Genomic DNA, 23,508 nt, shown 5'->3' with positions numbered 1-23,508 from the left:
CTGACTGTGTGTGTGTGTGTGTGTGGGGGGGGGGGGGGGTCCTGCAGGCACAAGCACAACCCAATCACATGTAAGCACACGCACACACACGTACACACACCTGAGAGAGACAAATTGCCACACTGCAGTTTGTTGTTGGTCGGCTGTAATAGTGGTGTATATTTCATTATTGTAGGAGTTTTGGCACCACCCACAGGCCCGGGTCTGTACACATGACATTCATGTCAAGGGATTACGTTATAATTGCATTCCTAAAATGAACGATTGGTCCACTAATCCAAAATAAGTGCCTGGGGCAAAAATGACATGCAGGAATGTGTCACAAACTGCACGATGACTTGCACTGTGTCTGGGATGTAAAGGCCTGGAGCACGCAGTCGTCGACGAGGTGACGTAAATATTGTTTTTGGAATATTCTGCGTCACGTTTGGAGAAGTGGAGTGAATGAAGAAATATTATTCATTACAGATTTCACAGAATGATATGTGATGACACATGTCACCAAGGCCATATTACCACACCATAAATGTATATAAATATCCATCATAAAAAAAACACAGTTGTAATCATCATAGAAAATGTTTTAAGAAAAGAGCACAGAACAAAATTTGGGGATAACAAATTCATCAGGTTCCCCCTCCGAGTGTCCCCTCCTCTCGGGGATGTGGAAATCTACAATGCGCCACACTTCAAATGCCAACGTCCCAAATGCTAAATGTGTTTGTCAAGTGAGAAGGGAAATTCTGCTGGAGAGATCAATGGGGTCGCAGAAAAGGAAGCGCAAATAAGGCAAATATCTATTTGTAGACGGTAAATAAAAGAAGGCATGAAAAAACACGGAGGTTAAAGATGAAACCAAATCACACGAAGCTCCCAGGGCACCTGGGATGTGCACGCCAGTCCGTCCAGAAAAGGACAACTACAGTGAGTAACAGCTGACAGGATGCATCTGAGCACACGCTTACACTGCGAATCACACTGGCCTTCAGCTCCTCTGAGACGATTAGACAGTCAATTTAAATTCAGTGTGTGGAGTGTGACACCATCAGCGGACTCAAATCCTCAATACATGGAAACTCCGTTCGCTCACCTCCTCAACGGAATGTGCAGAGTCTGACTCTCCTGATAAGCGAAGTGAGCACCCGCACATTTACGAGCTTCAACCTTTGGTGAAAAGAAACAGAACTTTTTTTCTGATTGACAAAAGAAGAAATGTGACACAACAACAACAACAACAACAACAAAAACCCACCAAAACAAAACGTAGTGCGATACACGGGGACGGATGCTGTGTGTCGCTCACTTGGACATTTCCCTTTCGTCTGCGTCCTCCGCCCCAACGACGCCTCCAGGCCGAGCACCGACCACGGGTGGAACGTGCGCGTTACCCAACGTTCCCGAATTTCTCCCACGCGGCTCAATAAAACATGATACATGAAACACCTGAGCTTCAAGAGGAACGTGCTCACCCGTCCACTCTTCGCTTGCCCTCTGCCCCTTTCTGTACAGTTATTTATGAGCCTTGCCCCGTATGGAGGTTATGGAGTCATGTGTTCGCGGCATCTTTCTCCTGTTGGAATTTAGGTTTGAGTGGCAGGATAATACCACAGCGGAACCACAAAGTAGAGACAAAAATAGCTTCCAGGCTAATCTTAACAAAAAAAAATATGTCTGTATCTATTTCACATGTATATTTCAGCTAAAAACACTCAGATCCAAAGGAGACGGAACTGTTCGTAGCACGAGTGGTTACGCAGATGTGTCGGGCACAAACGGCTCAGTCCTCTCGAGGATGCTCCTCGTGACGCATCCAAGCGTGGCACACAACAGATTCCGCAGGGACACGAGCAAACGTCCCTCGGGGGGGGGTCGCGCAGACGAGAACACGCAGGACGCACTATGGAAGGGAGACGTATCATTGGCGACGGCGGTGCGAATGAGCAGCAGGGAGAAGCTGTGAGCCGTCGGATTGAGTCGGTCGAGCTCACAAAAACTCGCTCGTTTGAATGAAAGTTTGGCGGGAATGTGCGGGAGGTCGGTCGGTCCAACTAATTTGCAGTTGCTTTAAGAAAAAAGGAAGAAAAAAAGAGTGCAGTGACTCAGCATCTAACCTCATGCAGATATGTGGGTTCGGTCTCTGACCTTAGTTCCCAAGATCGCGACGGGATGATGGATGAAAGTTTTGTTGCGGGTCTGAGAATGTTTTAAATTCTTGGCCCTGGTGTTTTATTTTGGTGACCACCTTTCACCGTTTAGAGATACTCTTATTTTGGTAAGGAACTTCTTTCACTTATTTCAAAACCAATGTTACTCTGCTGTGCATTTTTGGATTATGAAAGCAGCTTGTGGACCCTTTACGAACTGTATTATTATTTTTTTTTTTGTCATTACAGACGTCTATATCAATAAACATCAGCCAGACTTCTGTGGAATGATCCTCAGAATGTTGGCTCTGAGTCTCTGGTCAAATTGCTGAGTCAGCGTTACTCTTTTCCACGAGATGTAACGTCGTGGAAAAAAGTGCCGGGTTTCAAGAACATATGGGAACTCTGCAATTAAACAAACCTCGACCAATAAAACGCGCTCCCTGGACCAAGCGGCTGTAAGCTTTAGTCTGCAGCAGGGCTCTATCTGCTCGACTGCTCGACACATGGAGGCCGTGAGAAGTTATATTCAATTATTAGTATTGTTCTCAGTTATCTCTCTGCTGGGTGGGAGATGGGTTGGGTTACCGGGGCGGTGACTCTCCTCCCTTCTCTGCTCGCCGAGATAAGAGCTGAAGGAAAGAAAAAAACCCCTGCACAGAAAACTCAACCCCAGTTCACCCTCAGCGCCCAAGGACTCGCGTTTGTTTGCGACGATGGATTCAAGCTCGTTGTGAGTACGCCGCCGCCCCCCCCCCCCCCTTGTTTTCACTGAATATCTCAATGTACAGGACGTAATGTACTCAAGCGCGTACAACGTATGGAAGGTCAGTGCGTGAATATGTCTTTCAGCGATAAGACGCCGACAGCGGCCGAGGGTGGCAGTCCAAAAAAGAGCAAGAAGAAGCTCAAGAAGGAAGATGCCTGGAGACCAGAGGGACCCAGAGACCCATTTGTCATGGTTTGTGTCCTTGTTCGAGTGAGAGTGCATGGGTGCACTTTTGTGTTTGCTGCTTTGGATTTTTCTGACCTTGTGCATACTAAGAAACTAATACCTTTGTGCCAAATCACGCTGGGTTCCCCCCCGTCCCCCTCTGTCCCACAGCTGGACTCTCTGCCAGAAAAGAAGCAGCAGGAGATCCAGAGAGCCCTCCACCTCTTCTCGCCGGGCCCGAGTCTGCCCAGGACCCTGCAGCAGGCCGAGAGCCACGCCTACCGCTTCTGGGACACGCAGCCCGTCCCCAGACTGGGTGAGAGGAGGTTTTTTTCTGAATACTCATTTAGTTCAGCTCGAGTGCAGCAGGCAAGTGAAAAAAACTTCTGGCCAGAAAACAGAAAAAGACCAAGAGGTATTAAGATATGCGCTTTGTACGATGCGGAAATATTAAAAGCAAATAAAACCTTTGCCATGTTTCGAAACTGACATTTGGAATTGGCGCATTCCAACATTTTACTGCACATTGCCACCAACAACTTGTGGGCGTGCATTGTGCGTGCCATACATGGCTGTGTCAGAACAGTTTGCGTAGTTAGCGGACGAGATGCGGACACCGTGGGATCATCGAAACGTTGCTCAAAGTCTCTCTATTCACGTGAGCGATGTGCTTGTGCACATACTTCTGTCCTCAGGTGACAAGACAGCAGCTCACGGCCCGATCGCGGAGGGCGAGGTCAGTGTTCGCGAGGAGCCCTACTCTCTACCTCAAGGTTTTTCCTGGGACACCCCGGACCTGAGCAGTCCCACGGTGGTACGTTACTGTGACCGCGAGCCGCTCCCTGTGCATCTTCAGACAAGTGCGCCGTATTTGGGAGAGACGGTTGCGGCGGGCGAACTCAGGTCAAATTGACTCGAGTTGACTGCGAAGTTCAACCCTTTTCCACTCGTCGTTTCAGCTGAACGAGCTGCGCGCTCTGCTGAACGAGAACTACAGGGGAGAAGACGACAACACCATCAGACGCGACTTCTCTCCAGAGTATCTGCAGTGGTGAGCTCCCGGCGGCTGCAGCGTGTCACCTTTGACCCTGATTATTGTTTTTCCCCTTTGCATCTTTGTATTTTAGTTGTGTTTTGCCTTTTTATTGACCGTTTCACACATCTAGTGGAGACGCTCTCTTTCAGACCATCACAACAGTGTGTTCCCGTTGGCCTCTGCGTTACACCGAAGGAGTTAAAGCTTCGAGTGTCTTAAAAAGGAGAAGATCAATTTCCGAATTTAACTTTTCGAAACTGACCCTCCAACATATTGCAGCAGTGCAACTCTGATCTCTTTACCACAGCCTTTTTTTCTTTCTCTATGATCTGCATGAATGCCACCTCCACCTTCAGGGAGGACTCACATCAACACATAATAACATTTACTTTGAAAGTACTGACTAACAATGCAGGATCTGGCACAGGTTTCTTGACCCTGAGGTTAATGTAAGAGGAGCCGCTCTACTCGTTCAGCCCGGTCGACTCATGCTCAATTCTTTAAATGGAAAATTGCGATTAATCCGAGTTTAGAGAACTGCTTTTACATTTATTTCACCAGTCAGAACTGCGGAAATCTGATCCCTTTTGCTCTCAAGGGCTTTACAACCTCCCAACTGGCAGGCCCATTGGCACTGTGGTGTGCGAGTAGACACCAACAACAAGTTGGTGGGCTTCATCGCTGCTGTTCCCGCGGACGTCTGTGCATATGAGACGTGAGTAGCTCATGAGTAAATATACGCAAATACACGTACGGATAATAATATGGACAAGGACTTGTGTTCGTGTGTCTCAAAGCAAACGGTCCGACCGTGTTCCTGCAGGCAGCAGCGGATGGCACAGGTCAAACTGCTGTGTGTTCACAAGAAGCTGCGCCTCAAGCGGATGACGCCGGTTCTGATCAGAGAGCTCACCAGGCGGGTCAGCCGGCAGGGCGTCCGCCAGGCGGTCTACGCGGCTGGCGTGGTGCTGCCCACTCCCCTGAGCTCCTGCAGGTATCACAGGGTTCACGTTGGATTCCAAACGAGAAAAATGAAGCCACAGTAATAACTTTTAAAGCCCCGGAAAAAAAACACGTTTTTTTTCTCGATTTTTCATTTTTAGCAGCAGGTAATGTTTAAATTTGATTTATTACTTATTTCTTCAGACGTACATAAACTACTATACAGCTAGATAGAATGAATAGAATAAAATGAAAAGAATGGATTTTCTTGTGCACTGCCGCTCAGAGCTGCCAGTATATAGGGAGAACATATGTTATATTTTCTAAATAAATATGTTCCAAGGGCGTTATGAATTATCCTCAGTTACATATGTATATCCTTTTAATGAAACAACATCTACCGTGGCTGTAGCTGTCAAATTCACGTGGTGATTATTTTAGATACTGGCATCGCCCCCTGAATCCCCGAAAGCTGATGGAGGTCAACTACCCGGGTCTGAGACAGAACATGAACCTGCAGAGAGCTCTCAAGTTCAACCGTCTACCTGCGGTGAGTTTGTGCTGCCACCAAGAGACAAAAACCTGCCAGTGCCGAGGAAGTATGAAATTTGACCCCCCCCCCCCGCCAAAAAAACAATGTCCAAAATGTTGGACTGGAAAAAAAAAATGTCATTTTAAGGGATTTGTATTCAACAGGCATCGTTAGTGGACACACTAAAAGTGTTTGTTTCTTTTAACCTGTCTGTCAAATCATTTTTTCTCCCTTTTTCTCCCAGGTGACGAAGACAAAAGGTTTGCGGCCTATGACCGAAAGAGACGTCGCGGGCACGCACTCACTCCTCCAGACAAACGGCAGCAAGTTTCAGCTCAGACCCGTCTGGTCTCCGCAGGAAGTAGAGCACTGGCTGCTGCCACGGGAGGGCGTGATTGACACCTATGTGGTGGAGGTCTGACTTATTACACGATTATTACTAGATTAGATTTTTACTCTGTTTTTAACTTTCTTTTGGCGAGGGGAAAGGCTTCCCTCACACTTTTCTTCAAAAAGAAGAAAAAAAAGGGCTGCACATGTTAACCTGCAGTGTTACGATCCATTCACCTCCCCGCTTCACACACACACACACAGGGTGACGGCGGCGCACTGACCGACGTGGTGAGCTTCTACAGCGTCTCCTCCAGAGTGCTGAACCATCCAGTCCACGCTGACCTCAGAGCAGCTCACCTCCTGCACATGGCCTCTTCCGCCACCGACCTGGCCGACCTCATGGAGGACACAGTGGTCCTCGCCAAATCTGTGAGTGAGCCCCAAAATAAAAAAATCACTTGAGGTTTTTGATGATTGCAAACCACAGAGCGGTGTTCAGCATGAGCTCACGAGTCAACAAGGTAACAGACAAGGCTGGTAATCGACTGTACCTCACTAATTTACTGTGATTTGTACAGCTCATAATAGTCAATTGGCGAGGAACTCAAAGTCACATTGATAACCATTAACCCATATTCAACCCCAGTGTCAATACGCGCAATGGTTTGACATAAACATTTTTCTTACATGTGACTTTTTTTTGCGTGTGTGGCTGACAGAAAGGCTTTGACGTCTTCTCTGCTCTCGACGTGATGGACAACAGGAGTTTCCTGGACAAGCTGAAGTTCAGCGTCAGCGACAGCAGCCTTCACTACTACCTGTACAACTGGATGTGTCCCAGTATGAGCCCTGACAAGGTAATGATTGCTGCTAATGTGCCACCGCCTGTCAGCACACAGTCATGCTTAAAACCCAAAGTCCTGTCAGATGTGTGTGTGTTTTGCCCAAAAAAGCTGTGAAGTTAATACTCAAAGCGGAATGAAACTCTCATTCAAACAAATAGTTCAATAGACGTTTTTCGAAAGTAATGTGCATCTTGAATCATAAAATAAAATAAAAATAGATGTCTGAAAATAATTCAACGGAAAATACATTGAGAGAAAGCCTCCGGAAAATGGTTTTAGATAGATTTTATGCTTTCTTCTGTTGCCACACAGTAAGGTTGGTGCAGATAATAAAAAAAAATCACATGCATACAGAAACTGTGAACTCAAACGACACAAGTGCAACAGTAATGTATGGACTTTTGCAGAATACACGTTTTCTGCCTCATAGAGTTTGCATCCAGCGGAGGATAATTATTGTGCTTGATGGCTGTCATGTCATCGGTAATTCATGTTGATGAGCGTTTGTTTTACAGGTAGGCTTGGTGTTGCCCAACTAACCTGCCACTGAGAGATGAAGAGAGTGGTGAAGATAAAAAAGCATCAGAGTGATTGACAGGACAGCGGACATCAAACTGCATCGACGGCACGAATAAAGGTTTAAGATATATAAACCGACAATCTGCATAACACACGCTCAGAAATCTTTGAAAGAAATAAAGAGAAAAATCGTATTTGTAAAGACATTCATCATCCGGCTGTCAGTTATTCACTGGGTTGGGCACCTCTGCAACAGGAAAATATCATTCCTGTCACGACGGAAAATTGGGTAAACCCATTCCTAAAGCTTAGAAAATGTTCCCATGTGTGTTTGTGTCTGAGTATTTCAGCAGACAATTCACATAACCACGAGTGACATGACACTTAACATTAGTGGGACCAATACACAAATTTGATTAGAGGACAAAATCATAAATCCTACACAAACACACACACACACACACACACACACACACACACGCAATCTAATACATGCCCATACAATCCAATTTCAGCGTGCATGCAGAAGATAAATAATGTCAGGCGTAAATACGACCTCATCTAGACATGATATTGTAAAAATAAAAAATAAATATAAATAAAAATGTCATTCTTTCCCTTTATCACTTTTTTTCCCTGAGGAAGAAAAATACTGCTCATAATCATTTCACGGTCATCGGTTTATTACAGACTGAGGAAAACCAAGTTAAAACTTTTAAATTAGATTTTGTCATAGGTTATGATTATACAACAGCCACTGATTGCTATTACCTGGCTTTGTAAGAAAGCATGCTATCAAACCATGGGGTTCATGCAGTATATACATATATATATAAATGTATATTGACTACATATGAGCAGCAGGGGGCGCTGTGGCATCGACATGAGCTTTTCCATTGAGAGCAAAGAGAAGTGCACGGTAGATGCAGAGATCACCTGATGTGTATGAAAAACACCAACTGAAATAAAGGGTGGGTTTCTACTTGTGCTGGACAGTGACAGACATAAAGTCAAAGGAACATAGAGGAACAGATGATATGCAAAAATTACCTGCTTTATGATGCATTCATATATTGTAGAAAATGTTGGAATTACAAGGTTTCAGAGACAAATTCAAGCAATATCACAAAAGGTACTGTAAATACCCCATTACAAATGGCAAATCATTCTCAGCAACTGGAAGATAGCAAGAGAGCCTCCATTTAGGAAAAGTGTGACAGAGTTATGGAAAAAATGTTCCAAAAGAAAGAATGCCACACTGGATGTGTAACAGGACAAAGAAAAGGGGAACACAACTCCATCAGTGATAAGTTTTGAGGATGTAGTCTGTGATGCAGTTGAAATGTCCCGCATTATATAGACTGGTGTTTCGGTTATGTCCCCCTACTTTCACTGATATAAATGGGGTGGACAAAATTTGTTCTAGCTAGGTGTACCTAATAAACTGGCAACTGAGTGCAGGCCATATTTTGCTTATTCATGCATAAGTGAAAGGTGGAGCCTGCTGTTGGCGACGATGATCATGATGATGGTACCTTGTGTATTTTTTTTTTTATTGTATTGTATTTTCTTTCTTTTCTTTCTTTATTTCTAAGAAAGCAGCCCTGTACTTTGGTTGAGCCCTCTTCTTCCTGTGTTTTTGGGTGGGGCAGGCTAGGGAAGGTAGTTCTGACTGGAAATTGTCTTTAACTGTATTATGTGGTTAGACTTCAAAATAATATATATTTTTAAACGTCTGATAGAGCAACTGTTTCTTTGGTAAATGTTAACATATTCGTCACAAACCCCCCCCCCCCCCCCCCATGAATTCGAACTTCACAATCGGACAAAAGGGGCGGGGCGTTTTACTAGAAGCACGTGAACGCAGCACTGTGAGTCTGGACCAATCGGGAGCGAGGGAGCGATTTAAGTTTGAAGCGTCCTCGTCGTTGTTGCGGCAGCAGCGGCAGCGGCAGCAGCTCCTCCTCCTCCGCTTCTTCTTCTTCTTCTCTCTCTCACCCCGGCGCCACTGCACCTCTGCCCGGGCAGCGACGGAGCCGCGTTGAGGAGAGCGTCACTCTGTTCATTGAAAAGACAAGAGTCGAATTTTCCAATGCTCTCTCGTGCTCGTGGAGGAGCCTCTGTCGCCGCGGGCTAACTGTCGCCTCAACGTTAGCATCGTCGCGAACTTTCCAAAACACCGCGCGCGTGCGTTCAACGCTGCGGGTGTTTGGGTTTCGAACAGCTGTTCTCCACGGGGGGGACTCGTGACCACGACACCTGGGTGGGATTCGAACAGACCCAACACCCCACCCCGTGGACGTTTGCAGGTATGTTCCCCCGCCGCTCCGTTGTGTTGTGTTCACGTTCAAACGGTTAGCTTCCTGCGAGGAGCGTCAGGTATGTGACAGCAGGCGACGAGGAAATGCTCATACGTCACCGTCGTGTTTTTATCTGTGGTCGTCGTTTCACACGCGAGGATGTGACCCGCCGTTTCGTGTCGAAACGCCCTCATCACGTTAGTCAGCGTTGTGTCCTTCCTCTCAATTTGTATTGTCTATTGTAGGAGTGCCAGGATTCCCAAAAGGTTTACATAAACAACAATCATCATATGGTGAATGAACGATGATGCAAAAAAACCCCCAATGCAATACCAATGACTGAAAGGTAAATATTGATGAAAGAATAAAGTTGGTATGATGAATGTACACACACACACACACACACACACACACACACACACACATACATGTTGCATATTTCTATATTCACCTTGTGCCTGCATCTGCACTGGCGGATGCAACAAAAACAAAACAAGTAGATAAACAGAAGAGAAAACAGTGACAAGGTAACAACTCATCACGGGCTTAACCCTTCAGTATTATTTTTGTTACGATCCATACATTGAAGCGGTTTATCCCGTCGTATCAACCGGGGTTTTGATCAGAAGTGAGATTAAATTAGAAAATCTTTGCCTGCTTTTTGACCTCCCGTCCCCTGACTTACTTTGGCAACGCAACAAAGATCAAAAACCTCGAGCGGCCTCTCTGCAAACAGTGACCCGAGAGGCGTGAGCGTTTGAGGCTGTGCCCTGCAAAACCACCTGTGAAAACAAAGCGATTCAAAAGAACAACCCGGGGGAAAAAGTTTGAGAACGCAGAAATAATGTACACCATAGTCCCATAGTCCCATATCTGGTGTGGAGAGCGAGATTACAGCCGTGACGCCACAACACTACAGATTTATTACGCAAGTCGGCACGGGAAGGTTTAGAATCAAAGTCATGTTTATCTGTGCAAACTAACATGGCTGTGCAAATACATTGCACACATTGCCTGGATACAGTGTGCACCACGATGGAGGAGACTTGTTTGATTTCCTTTTGTGACTATACAGTGTGTCTGTCCTCTTGTGTGCGTTTCTTTCAGCGGTCCCGGCATTTTCACCTGACACGACATTGAACCAGCCAGCAGCATGTGAATCCCTGCGCTTGAGTTCAAAACATTCAGAAACCTGAATTAACCCTATGTTCACACAAATGTACTCCTTACGTACGTCATGCACCTCCTTGGTTTTAGTTTTGTGCTGTCAATCATTTTAAGTGTAGTTGTAGTAGTCCCCCCCCCATAGAATAAAGGTCACTGGTGCTTTATATCCCGGGGCGATTGTATTTGAGGGTTGCCAGACTGTAATTTTCCCACTGTGTCACAACAGGCTTCCTGAGACCTGCCTCAGCCAGCTTGTGTTGAGCAAGAGGAGAAAAAAAAGATGTACATCTTGATAAGACATACTCTTTGTGTGTTTGTTAGGAGCGGTCAGGACAGCACACGTTTGTGTCGCATTGAAAGCTCACTGGAGAACCGAGCTTGTTGCTTTGTGTTACTGCCACTGAGCAGCATCCAGCCCGTGCAGAGCGGAGGCAGGGAGTGGCCCTCGTCACTGTCGTCAGGCTTCATTTTGTTTTTCCCACCTGCATAGAGTCTGCTGCTCTTTACCTGCCCCCTTTTCTTTTGGACCATGTAAAGACACCAAACAAAGACACAGACACTCCATTGTTGTCGAGCAAGGGCGAGCGGCATGCGGTCGTGTTAAGTGTTATCGTTCACCTGAACGCCTCGTGTCTGTCAGTCAGTCTGGGGCTGGTGGCGTGTTGCCCCTGCAGGGATCTTGTTACTCAACACTGGGGAGAGGTGCTTGTGGAGGAGCTCCTGCTGCAGGGACTTTAATCAACTTGTTCTACATGGTTTCCCCCCCCCCTTTTCACTTGTTTTCATGAATGTAACTGTGGATCAGGTTTCAATTGCTGGATCACAGGAGAACAATGGCAAGGAGTGCAAAGGTCTGAATCACAATTTGAAACCCCATTTGCATTTCAGAGAAGTTGTCGATCAAAAGTAACTCCGTTTGGAAAGCATTGTATGCGTTCATCTTAAATAAAGGGTTTCACCTTGATTGAACAAGTGTTACTGATGTGTACTGATTCAGTGAACCCTTAAGATGTAATGCCTTGTTGCCTGATGGCTGTGTGTGTTTTATAACTTATTTTTGGAAGTTGTCAGGAGACTTTCTCTGGTCTGAAAGCTTCAGAGGAGGGTTGAACGCCTCGCATTAGGCCTTTTTGTTTTGTGCATTGCGCTGCCAACATGCAAAAGAGCTGCAAGAGTTTTGGTGTGTACTGACTGAGGAAATGCACCTCCCACAGGGCGTTGCTTGGCTGACAAGTAGTTAGAGGGATGTAAAAAACATCAACAATCTATTTCAAATTAGGATTGTTGGATTTATGTGTAATTAAGGGTTTTAACAAGGCTCTGAAAGACAGAAGCACAAAAAGAAGTGTACTTGTGCACCTGTATTGTCTCAGTTTAGTCTTAAATGAGCAACTAACTACTTTTATGTCTAGTTTGGATCGCTTAAGTGACACTTGAAAACACCTTCAGCAGTGGATTGCCATTTTATGCATTTCTACACCTGGTGAGTTTAACGCTGTTTTCTGACATGAACTCCGGAAAATGTCTGGAAAATTGGGTCCGTACGTTTCCTGCAGCAGGAGATTGGCCGAGTCCGGCGCGTTGACACCAGCAGGAAAGTTTCTGGAATATTTAAGTACCTGAAAATGTCCAGAGCAATATTTGCGGTCATTGGTGTCTCACATACAGCCCCTCGGGGGGGGGGGGGGAGGTTCAGGAAAATGTCCGTGCTGCAGTGTATGTCTGAAAGCAGCTTTAGTGACATTTGAGATATAGTCTCTTTTTCTGTTTGATGCTTGTATTTGTCAGTTCCATGCTTATTTTTGTGTCTACAATGTATTTATGATATTAATAAGGCTTGAGAACCACTTTCTCAAGGTGTAATAGTTTTCCATAACGGAGTGCTAAGCCATGAAGACACTAAATTAGCTGGCATTTATTTAGTATGATGAGGAGTTCTCAGTCTGCACAGCACCTGCCCGTGTTATTTAACAGTTGAGTAACATGCAGCAGCTGAACTGCAAAAACTTGGCCTCTCAGCCCCATCTCTCCGCTCTCCTCGGCTCTCCGTAGGGTTTGATGTCGGCCGCAGAGCCAAGAAGTTCTGCAGTGCAAATATTTACAAAAAGGCAGAAGGGATGTGACAAAGTGAGCAGGAGGGAGGTGCGCCAGGGGTTCCCCTCAGGGTAATCTCCACTAAGACATATTTATAAACTTAGCCAGCAGTTAGGGTGGACCGCTTCCAGCGTTTGACACCGAGATGCTAACTGTATTTGGTCAGCAACTGCACAGGCCAAGGCCCACGTCAGTGACGTCTGCTCACCGGCGTCATATTTGCATGGCACAAAAACATATGGTAATACTTCAGACGTTCATTTTGATTTGTGCACATAATAGTTTCCATGCACAAGGCCTCTCCACATTTCACTTCGTTTAAGCTCCACTCCAGAGCTTAAATTTCAACCGACACCATCGTCAACTGAAAAAAAGCATCTGAATAAAATATCGAGGCTGTTTTCAATCTATTTCCAAAACAAGTGCATGGGTTTAAAGACAGATAGCCTTTTTCTGTGCATATCAATTAGGGTTTTATCGCCTTTGTGCGAAACATCATTAATAAAAGCTGCACAAACAAAAACATCTGTGGTGAACCACATGTAGGGATTGTGTTTAAAAAAAAAAAGCAACACTTTCTGTTGATGTGAATTGAATTTATCCTAATGGGACAAGTTTACAGAGCAAATCAAAACAATGCTTCCCTTTATCATGTCATTCTCAGAATTGTTTTATTTGTATGTGCATAGTTGTACCTTGAACAATAGTTCCCATGTCATTCAAGCTTCTGCTGTCGTGCCATTAAAATGTCATCACAGGATTTGAGGAACCAGATGTATTTTAAGTTTGAATTCAGGTAAATGAATGCGGAGGAGAGAGGTTAGTGGATTTTCCACGTTGAAGGGGAAGCGAAGAAACATGTCATTCTCTGTGCATTTGCACAATGAACATTTAAACTACTCATAGGGCAGAAGATATTTTGGAAATTGTGCTTGTTTACTTTCTTGCCAAGAGTTGGTAAGAAGACCTAACACCTACAGCCTATAAGTAAGCTTAGTTCAGCTCCTTCCAAAGGCAACAAAATGTGGTAACAACCCCTAAGGCTACATCCTACATCCATAGGTTTTCATTTTAAAACGCATCTCTGCTGCCAGTGTTTGAGTGGCTAATAATAAAAAAAGGTTTGGAAACCCTTCACACCCCCATTTTAGATTGACAACTGTGGGTAGTATGGACTGGCTAACAAGGCGACTTTTGGAAACGATGACGCATACTCACTCACTTTTGTTTTCTGATAGTTTTTTATCAGTCCTGACTCGACTACAACGTTGTAAACACTTACTGTTAGTAACAGTAATTTGTCTGGGTTAGTGGTTAGTACCATTACTGTTAATACTCCATCTCTCAGCCATAACCCATCCCCCTCCATCTGGGAGACCCCCTTAACCCCCTCCACCCCCTGCTCAGTAGCATTCCAGCTGGCCAGATGGTGTCTGCTCCGCACAGTGGACACCAGAGAGTGGAGAGGCAGGAGCAGGATTCTCTGGATGAGACATTCCACTCCACTGACTGACCCCACCCCTCCTCTTGTCCCCCCCCCCCCCCCCCCCCCCCCCCCCCCCCCCCCCCCGTTCAGTCTTGTCTGTGTCTTACTGTTGGTCATGCTGAGGATGAAGGCCATGTTGATGAGTTGTGGACAAGTGGAAAGATCGCATTAGATGGTTTCTAGGGCGAGGCGGCTCTGTAGCAACTGTGTGGTAAATAGACAAGTAGAAAACTAAATCTGTGCTTGGCGCATTTGTCGTAGAAATAATTCCATACTTGGACACGCATGTGTAGAGTCATTACTTTGAGTGAAAATGTGATGTTGTGTGTATTTGTCATTACATAGCAGTTGAAGTCTGCATTTGAACATGCCTGATGCCTTTTTCTGTTAAATTTTCTCTTCTTTTTGTTGTACATGAATGCATCAAGTGTGCAAATCTGATATAAAGTGGCTGCAGGAAGGAGTCAAATGCTGGAAGAAGAACACACGTGAGAGGAAAAATGAATTCAACAAAACATCAATTGTCTTCAAAATGACTCGCCTCAGAACTATTATTGAGTGTAATGATAAACGCCTCGGTCAGTTTGCATATTTTTCAGCCCTTTTTTTGGGGTCAAAAGTCTGCAAATATATCGCACTTGAAGTGTTGCTGGAGCAAGGTGGGGCTTTCCATATGTAGCTGTACAACAAAGGGTAACGATTGGTGTGAGGTTAGGTGCTTTAACTGCTACAGTATATCTGTCCCATAAAAACCCTGCGTGGGTGTTAGTTTCTGGCCCACATTAACTCCTTGAAAAGCATCCAATTTAGCACATTGCATGTGTGTGCGTGTGTGCATGCATATTATCCCCTAGCTAAAAAAAACCCTACAACCCACCCCTCCTATTCACCACTCTTGCTTACATGATTGCAGCCTTGTTGGTGTGTGTGTTCATGTTGGCCTGTTTTTGTGATTCTTCGGTTGCGTGTCAGTTTTTTCTGCTGTGTGTGTGTGTGTGTGTGTGTGTGTGTGCGTGTGTGTGTGTTACTGTGTGTGTGTGCTTTCCCATACGTCACATGTAATGACTCCTTTTGAATGTAGCAAACAGAAAGCCGGAAGTCTGGGACAAAGAGCTCGCCTGTAAATGGAAAAAGGGGAGGAAAAAAAGAGGATGCTTTTCTATCTTTAACTTCCATAGCTTTGTCGAGACTGATTGACATGAGGTGTTGTCCTCCTCGTCAAAGATTTCATGGCGTGCAGGGAAGCATTCTTTCTTTGCCTGCTGACAATAGCAGGTCTGCCTCAAGGAGGTCAGTGCAGCTTTTACAGTGTCAGTTACCGAGGAAGAGCAGAGGGCAGGCATGAGTACCCAGGACGGTGTTGTGTCAACTGCCTTTCGGGTGACTGGCTACAGTCAGCGGGACTTCTGGTAAAAGGGATTTGAGGGACTTTGTGTCTGTGTGAGAAAAAGAGGGGGGGTGAGGGGGAGGGGGAGAGATGGATTAGTCTCCAGCCCTGTTTTGGCCCCGTCCTCCTCCTGCTCTTCCTCTGCACCAGCAGCAGCAGATCTTGTCCTCCCTCTGCCCCCATACAACCAGACTGGGGCCCCTTGGCACTGTGGAGACATATGCCCCACAAAGCCATCACACACCCCCCCCCCCCCCCCCCCCCAACCCGAGCACATTCTCTCCAGCGTCCTTTCCATCTCCTTTTCTTTTTCCCTGTGCTCTGACCTTGACAGCTCCCTCCATTCTCTTCTTGAACCCACCCATTTCATCCTTCCCCTTACCTTTTTGTATCCTCCACCACCCTCAATACTCCTCTTCCTCTTTCCTCTGCTTTTCCTTCCTCCTGTCACCTCAACTCCCTCTCCCCCATTTTCTATCCTCCTTTCCTTCCCTTGCAGCTCAGACCCAGGGTTCAGTCATGTGAGAGAGGGGCTTTTGCCATTTGAGACAAACACACGCCTCCCGTCAGAAGCTCTCTATTAGCCAACAGGCCAAAGTGTTGTGAGCCTCCACAATTGCAATTTAAACGTCATGCTGCCACAGGGGTTACAGGCACTGTACTTAAACCGCCTTAAACGGTAAAAGATTGCATTTTAATGAGAAACACATTGTTCACTCAGTATGTGGTTGATTGTTGTGAGGGTGGCTTAAAAAAAGTGAGACCCACCCTGGACCCATTCCCCCTCCCCAGCTGTTTTCTGATGCATTTGTTTGGTTGAATAGATCGAGTACAAGCCAATGCTTTAATGTCCAGTGTGTGGAAGATTGAGTTATTGGATTAGGGACTGGTGACCCGTGCTCAGGGCTGTCTGCCTTCAATGGTTGGTCACATGACCTAGCTGTAGTCGCACAGACCCATGCAGACAAACATGCAACATACTGTTTTTACTGTACAAATCATAGGACGCAGGCATTTTTATGCCTCTTGGCAACATTTTGATTATTCATCAACAGTAGCCTGGTCTGCATTTTGAACAGAATGACTATAAATATGATTTGTATGCTGACTTTCTTGGTACAGAGATGTGGTTGAGTTAGGGATACACACTGCGTGCGACCAAACCTCAACGCAAGGAAGTCCCTTGGATATCCTGTGCTGGGAAACTGTCCCTGCCTCTTCATTGAAAAGTGCACTTGATACTTCCATCTTTTGTTTTTGCTCCTTTAATGGTCCCTGAACATGGCCGAAAGTTTCTCTGAACTGCACCAGTTGAAGAATCTTTTTTTTTTTTTTACACTGGCACCAGGTTTTCGACCTCGGAGCAAAGTTTCCACTCTCCACCGTCTTCCCTCAGGAAAAATGTGTGTCAGGAGTTGGCTATATCTTTAAGTGCCTCCTCTCGTTTTTGCGCAGCAAAGGAAAGTTGATGTTGAAGTCTGTCTGATGCTTGTGGTTGCTTTATGTGGATTTGTGAAGGTTTCCAGTGGCAAAATGTTGTCATAATTGTTGCAGATGAATAGATACATTGTGAAGTGTCCATTTCAAGATGGCTACAACTTTTCTGAGCTACAACTTTTTCTTTAAACCTAATGAAAAGCATCAGAGGGGCGACATTTACCCTGTCTGCGCTCTATAAATCCAAGTCAGGCAATGCTATTTTTTTTTTATATTGTAATAATGCCATTTCATAATGACATCATCATGAACTTTTTGCTAACCAACGCTTACATGCACATTGCTTGGTCCAAGGCAAAGGAAGTGACCAGGGCATCACTTTGCCTCCTCAAGCTTCAGTTTGTGCGTTTCTCACTTCACGAGAAAGCCCCTGATTTCTTCTTCTTCTCCTTTTTTTATAACGTCAAGATCCCTCACCTCTCCCATGCAAATCCACTGTTTATGAGTGAGGGTGTGTCCTGCATTCCTGCGCCGTCCTCTTGTGTGGAAATTTGATTTCAGAAATAAATACACACAAACTGGTGGTCTTCAGGTCAGCCTTTGCCTCTTGCCCTCGTCTTGGAATCTCTGAATTGCCTTTACATAGACTTTAAAAAATGTGATCTCGATTCTCACACCACTTTGCGATCCCATTTCTCTGGATGACAGTGCAAGTTCATTAGGAACATCAACTGTATCATAACAACTTTCCCTACTTTCTATCTCAACAAATGAAATTGCGGTGTCATACCACGTGATCCAGAGCAGCACAGACCAAGTATCCAGCTGCACCCATGAGGAACGAACGTGAAGGAAGTTGGACTTCCAAATATGGTTCGGAGTAAGGGTGGGGGTAGGTGTGGTTTGGACTCTCCCTTTGCCACCAACAAATGACTGCTGCAAAGGATAGTGGGTGTGTTTAAAGGGGGCGTGGTTTGTAGAGGCTGCAGCTGGACCCTTCTCATAGAAACAGGCGCTTAGGAAACACACCCAGTGAGAGTGGGTGAGAGAGACAGGTGGATGACACTGTGAGAGAAAAGTTGTGTAAGGAGAAAAAAAAAAGCCTTCAGGAGAAAGCCCCAGTGATGGTGGTGAGGAGATCGGTTATTAATTTTGTTCAACATTTAAGAAGTACAACTACTCTCTCATTATTCACATTTTCAAAAGGTAGTGTGAGTAAAAGCAGACGAGACAGAAGTTCATTGTTTTTAAGTTCAGTTGTTGCATTTTAAGGTGAAAGCAGGAGCATTTCCTCCCTGTTGCCAGTTCTATATCCGGCTGTGTTTCCATCTTCATCAGGTAATTGAGCGCAATAAACATTTTTATTAAACAACAAAAAAAAGAGAAAATTGTGTTGTCAATTCTAAGCAAGAAAATTGTGATTCCCATTTCATCCAGTCATGCAACCTTGTGCACAGCGGGAAGTTGATACAATGTATTGTTGGCATGACAAGACTTATCAGACTGTGGATTCAATCCTCTTTATAAAATAAACTCAAATGAACACTTTCAGAAAATGTCGGTCGGTGTCAGTAGAGGTGTAATTGAGCTCATCTGAAAGGTCTGTGGGGAAACGTAAGATCGGAAATTTTAATTTGAAATTTGAGTTGTTGGTCAGAAATTCAGCTCACCTCACACATCTCAAATTGTTTTGTTTATAACTGTCTCGAGTGTTGAAACTTCTGCATTTGTGGTACATTGCAGCGGTTAGTGAGCTTCAAACAGATATTATGTAATCTAAAGTAACTGTTTAACTCACTGGCGGGCTTTGTAGAGAAAAATACATTTTAAAATGTGACCATCATTCAGCACTCACAGGAAATAATCTGATACAGGTTTCCCTCTGCCCTTACCCATCCCATCTTTCAGGAGATTTTTGGACTTTTGATGAGTAACATTTCCTGATTAATCGTGATTCATGAAAATGTGGACATGGAGCACGGTCAGGAAGTGACACATTTGGCCTGTGTTGAGACAGATCCTCCTCTCGTAGCCAGTAACAACTCCCAGCGGGCAACGGAAGGTCAGCGAACACTACACTGACTGGAAATGGAGGATTTGGTTTGTTTACATGCCCTAGAGGAGCAGAAATGAAATCGCCTGTATGACTTGGCAAGTAGGACTGGTGCATCCACAATACTGAGCATGACAGACGCACTGTCGTCAGTGAAAACAAAAGCCAGGCGTGCTTTTCATTTTCATTTCATTTCTCCTCAGCTGTGATAGATGTGACACTGAGTGCTTTTACAACAGTCAGACCAAACAAATTTTCCACGTTTGGACTTTGCTCTAATGCAAAAAGGAACAGATCTGTTTTTCCTCTCAAAACCACCTTTGTCATCATCTACTTCTACATAGTTAGAGCCCTCCTAATGTGTGTTTGGTCCTGCACGTTTCTTCTTGTCCGTATTTCTGAAGAAATGACCATAAAAAGGATATGACACCTCAGGCTATTGTGGCTGTGTAAATCACCCACTAAAACAATTTCTTTGGGGTGAGTTCACATTTGCTGATAGGCGTGATGATTTTTGAAGTATGACTCACAACTGTGTTCTCAGTCCCCCTGGTTGCTTAAAATAACAGAGGCAGCTTCCAAACAAAGCAGCCTCGATGTTCTGGGACTCCATGGACCATCTTTGGCGTTCTGGTTAGCTCTCCTTTTATAGGTAATGACCTGGCACTGGGTGAATTATGTAAGCTTCTGCACAGTTCTGAAATCAACATCCAAACCCGGGATCATTTTGCCTTCATAAGGCAGTTCACTGACTTTGGAGTGACATTCAGGAGAAAACCCCAAAGTACACAGGAAACTGACTGTTTGACCGACAGGTCAAGGAGCATCACTATATACTGCTGCCTCAAGTGTGGATTTTTTATATTTTTACCATAATGTTTAAAGAACTTCATAAACAGAGCAACCCTTACTTTGAAATACCCTTAGAGAGCAGAAATATAATACAACTCCTTTAATATCCTTTTCGTATCAGGCTGTGGAGCTCCTGAAGGCTTAAAGCTGCTTTACATTTTATACAGTTAACCCGCCTCAGCTGATTCTGTTTACTTTCCTAGACTTTGCTCTGGTTTCTGTGCTGGCTATAGCTGTTTTTTAGAAATGAACTCTGGAAATTTGGGTCCGGATATTTTTCGCAGATTTGCCTTTCACATATGACGAACGCAATAGCAGATTGTCCGAGTCACACGCGTTCACTCACACCGATGGGAAGATGTCCGGAACATACCGTGGCATCTGGGTAGAGCCTGCAGGACGCAGGACATGGCGCTTATTCTTCTGCGGAAAGCAGTGTTTTTCGTCCGCTGTGAATGTTCCGGAAATTCTCCCGCTGCCTTCTCACATGGGCTCACTCTGAGGGGGGCTGGCAGGAAAAGTTCCCTGAAAATGTAATTTGTGGACATTTACCCTCTCACAGCCTCTTACAGCTTTTAGATACTAGAATGAACTGTTGCGGATTTGTTAAGACCCCCTCGAAGGCTAGAAGATACATTTCCCACATTTCCCACAGTGTAGGTGTGATGGACATCGCCACGCTTTTAACAAGGAGCAGACGTGTAATCGTCTGGCAGAGTTACAGTTTCTGGTTAAACTGCATTTTAAATTTACACAAGGGAGGCACTGTGGTGCCTTATTGTTTGGCCAAGCACTGTTATGTTAGGTGGAGGAGGCATAGGCAGAGGTCAAGGTAAAAAAGACAGACACACACACACACACACACACACACACACACACACACACACACCCACTGACATATACACTGATTTCCTGTGTAATATTTCAAAGCCATATATTTTTTTAAATGGACCAAGAGTCCTAATTCTGGGCTGGTTTTTATAGCGCCGCAGGTGGTCAAGGGTCAGAGGGGTGAACTTCAGATTTGTTCAGGCTTGTCATTGTTACAGAAAAGGCTCTTATGACCAGGGCAGGCTCATCTCTTCTCCCTCGTGCCGTGACCAATTCTTCACTTTCCCTCTTTGTTCTTCACCTCTCATTACGAACATTGTCCAGACACAGCACCTTCTTTTGTAGTCCCCCCCCCCCCGACTACAAATGTGAGAACCAGTGTGATAAATTAACTCCTGTCCCATAATTTAATAGAAAACGGGGGACTGCGTTAAACCCCATGCCCCTCTCCAACATAAATATACCTTCTATTTATTTATCTCCTTCTTTTTTTGGTTTTCTTCACACAGAAGCCCCAAAGCATCGTAAGCATACTTTGCTGTGAAAAACGTCTGAGGAAAAGCCCCTGTGCTTGGTGAGGAGTGATCAGACCCTGCAGAGAGAGACACACACACACACACACACACACACACACACACACACACACACACACACACACACACACACACACACACACACACACACACACACACACACACACACACACACACACAACTTTTCATTGCCACTGTCAGCTGGCGATGCATTTACACGAGTGCTGTTTTCAAACCTCTGCATCTGAGCCACATGTGGTTTTGTGCTCGGTAAAACTCAGTGGAACAAAATGAGCTCAACCAGGCCTCTTATTTATACCTCAAAAAAATTAACTAAGTGTGAAAAGGAGATGTTCAACAGATTTGCCAGTTCAGGGGCAGAAGGCACGAAGGCTATACCAGAGTCTTTGCAAGAATAAAGACAGTCACATTCACACTTGCGGGTAATTCAGAGTTTCTCATGCACTAAACGCAGAATAGTTATGGGCTGGGATACTGTTCACAAGTCTCAACTAAGTAAAGGATTAAAAAGGGAGGAAGATGTTTTTTTGATGCGTGTTTCTCACCGTCTCTCACTCCCTCCTCCCTCTTTCCACCCAGCTCCATGTGAGCCAGTGGAGTAGAGGTTATGTGAGAGTCTCACTGCGGTGGTCGGCTGTCTTTGAGCATGCAGAGCTGGCTGACATCATTCTCACAAGGGGGGGTGTTAGTTGGGACAGGGGAAGGCTTGGCTTGGGTCTCTACAGCCAAGCCAGTTTCCTATGAAGGCTGTGGAAGTTTGAGTCTAGGTACATCTGGTTTTGCACAGTTTTAGCGAGCCAGTCTTCTGAAATTGCACTCTGCAATCATAACACAGTAATGATGTCTTCCTTTCTTGTTTGCAGCACCGGGATCGTTTTTTGATGGAGTGAGACATCGTTGACAAGGGAGATCACACCAGGTGAAGAAGCAAATTTGAATCTGCATCAGCTGTGTAATGGATGGAATAGACGCCTTGCAGAGCTCTGCCCCAGAGACCAAGGCTGAGCGAATCGCCCGCTACAAAGCAGAGAGGAGGAGGGAGCTTGCTGAGCGCTATGGCAACACAGAAGAGTTCACCTCCAAATACGTCCGTCGGGACAAGAAAATTGCCGAAGTGTCCGAAACGGTGTCCTCGGCCACTAAGGATAATGGATCAGAGCCAGCGTATGGCAGGAGGGGCCTCAGGAATAAAGTGGTGGAACCCGAGGAGCACACTGATGATGAGGAAAAAGAGGCCACCACTCGCCTCAAAACAGACACAATAACCTCCTCGAAATCAGAGGCCGTTTCCTCCATGAAGACATCCTCGCATTTCAGGTGAGTTCATTCACATTGTCACAAGTTTAGACAAAAACACTGCACAGCCCGCAAGTCCAGTAACACTCATTCTTAGTGTGAGATAAACTTGACCACAGGCATGAAGCACTAAGTTGCCCAGACACAGAGACTCGGAACTGGCCCAGGCTCACATCTCAGGAATGGACTGGAATAAAATCACCATTTATGATTTAGAAATTCTTGTATGTATTTCAGTTTTAAGAGCACAGGCTGAATAGACTGCCACAGAGTAATGCATAGCTGCTCAGTCTATACACTCATGACTTGAGTGAGCGTAATGTCCACAAATTGAAATTGAATGAAGTACACTAGCTCAGATATTCCCTCGATTTAGAGCCCATCTGCGGTCTATCTAGTAAAGGCTGCTATTAGATCACTGTGAAACGTCCTTTGCCGGCTCCTAATGAGTGAAGAGGAGGCAACAAGTCTGCACACTTTGTGCTATCTTCTGTTTGAAGTAAACACAGCAGCTGACATTTCCAAAATTGGCCGTGTGTGCAAAGCAGAGTGCCACATTTATTTTGCCATGGTATGACATGCATGCTGCTTGTTTTGACTTTACAGTCATACGGGGGATTAACGCATCTATGAGACATTTGGGATTCACAAACTGGTATTGTCAGGATAACTTTCTTACTTCTCATTGGTTGCCTGGAATGCTTTTTTTTTTCTTTTTTTTTCGAGAATTGTTCATGGATTGGAGTAAAACATGTCCAGTCGCGAT

The 23,508-nt window shown here is 45.1% G+C and overlaps 2 protein-coding genes across 7 annotated transcripts in view; both read left to right on the top strand.

Annotated features, from left to right (window-relative positions):
- Window positions 1-2,717: 2,717 nt before the first annotated feature.
- Window positions 2,718-7,491, top strand: LOC118287985 (glycylpeptide N-tetradecanoyltransferase 2). 2 transcript variants are annotated; one of them, XM_035613703.2, is made up of 12 exons: window positions 2,718-2,877; window positions 2,997-3,105; window positions 3,250-3,394; window positions 3,774-3,892; window positions 4,038-4,129; window positions 4,713-4,829; window positions 4,938-5,108; window positions 5,498-5,606; window positions 5,833-6,003; window positions 6,183-6,350; window positions 6,641-6,778; window positions 7,282-7,491. In XM_035613703.2, the coding sequence occupies exons 1-12, from the start codon at window positions 2,861-2,863 to the stop codon at window positions 7,303-7,305; spliced, it is 1,380 nt and encodes a 459-aa protein (XP_035469596.2). In that variant the 5' UTR covers window positions 2,718-2,860; the 3' UTR covers window positions 7,306-7,491. The 2 variants fall into 2 exon arrangements, with proteins under 2 accessions (XP_035469596.2, XP_035469597.2); XM_035613704.2 differs by lacking the exon at window positions 4,938-5,108 and having other exon boundaries at window positions 2,719-2,877.
- Window positions 7,492-9,201: 1,710 nt separating this feature from the next.
- Window positions 9,202-23,508, top strand: part of svild (supervillin d) — a 41,720-nt gene continuing 27,413 nt past the window's right edge. Inside the window, exons 1-4 of one of the 5 annotated variants that reach the window (XM_047327600.1) lie at window positions 9,202-9,594; window positions 9,831-9,931; window positions 21,402-21,466; window positions 22,310-22,763. In XM_047327600.1, coding sequence (XP_047183556.1) covers window positions 22,402-22,763 — 362 coding nt within the window. In that variant the 5' untranslated portion in view covers window positions 9,202-9,594; window positions 9,831-9,931; window positions 21,402-21,466; window positions 22,310-22,401. Of the gene's footprint in view, window positions 9,595-9,830; window positions 9,932-21,401; window positions 21,467-22,084; window positions 22,214-22,309; window positions 22,764-23,508 lie in introns of those variants that run through there. The other 4 variants (XM_047327599.1, XM_047327601.1, XM_047327598.1 and 1 more) reach the window with 4 other exon arrangements.

This window comes from Scophthalmus maximus, chromosome 16 (genome assembly GCF_022379125.1).
Source record: "Scophthalmus maximus strain ysfricsl-2021 chromosome 16, ASM2237912v1, whole genome shotgun sequence".
Lineage (NCBI taxonomy): Eukaryota > Metazoa > Chordata > Actinopteri > Pleuronectiformes > Scophthalmidae > Scophthalmus > Scophthalmus maximus.
This window is presented reverse-complemented; position numbering and strand designations above follow the sequence as displayed.

Excerpts from the sequence above, each read along its gene's own strand:
- LOC118287985 (XM_035613703.2), top strand. Across the intron at positions 6,004-6,182 it reads TTGACACCTATGTGGTGGAG|GGTGACGGCGGCGCACTGAC; the intron begins GTCTGACTTATT and ends ACACACACACAG. Across the intron at positions 6,351-6,640 it reads CAGTGGTCCTCGCCAAATCT|AAAGGCTTTGACGTCTTCTC; the intron begins GTGAGTGAGCCC and ends TGTGGCTGACAG.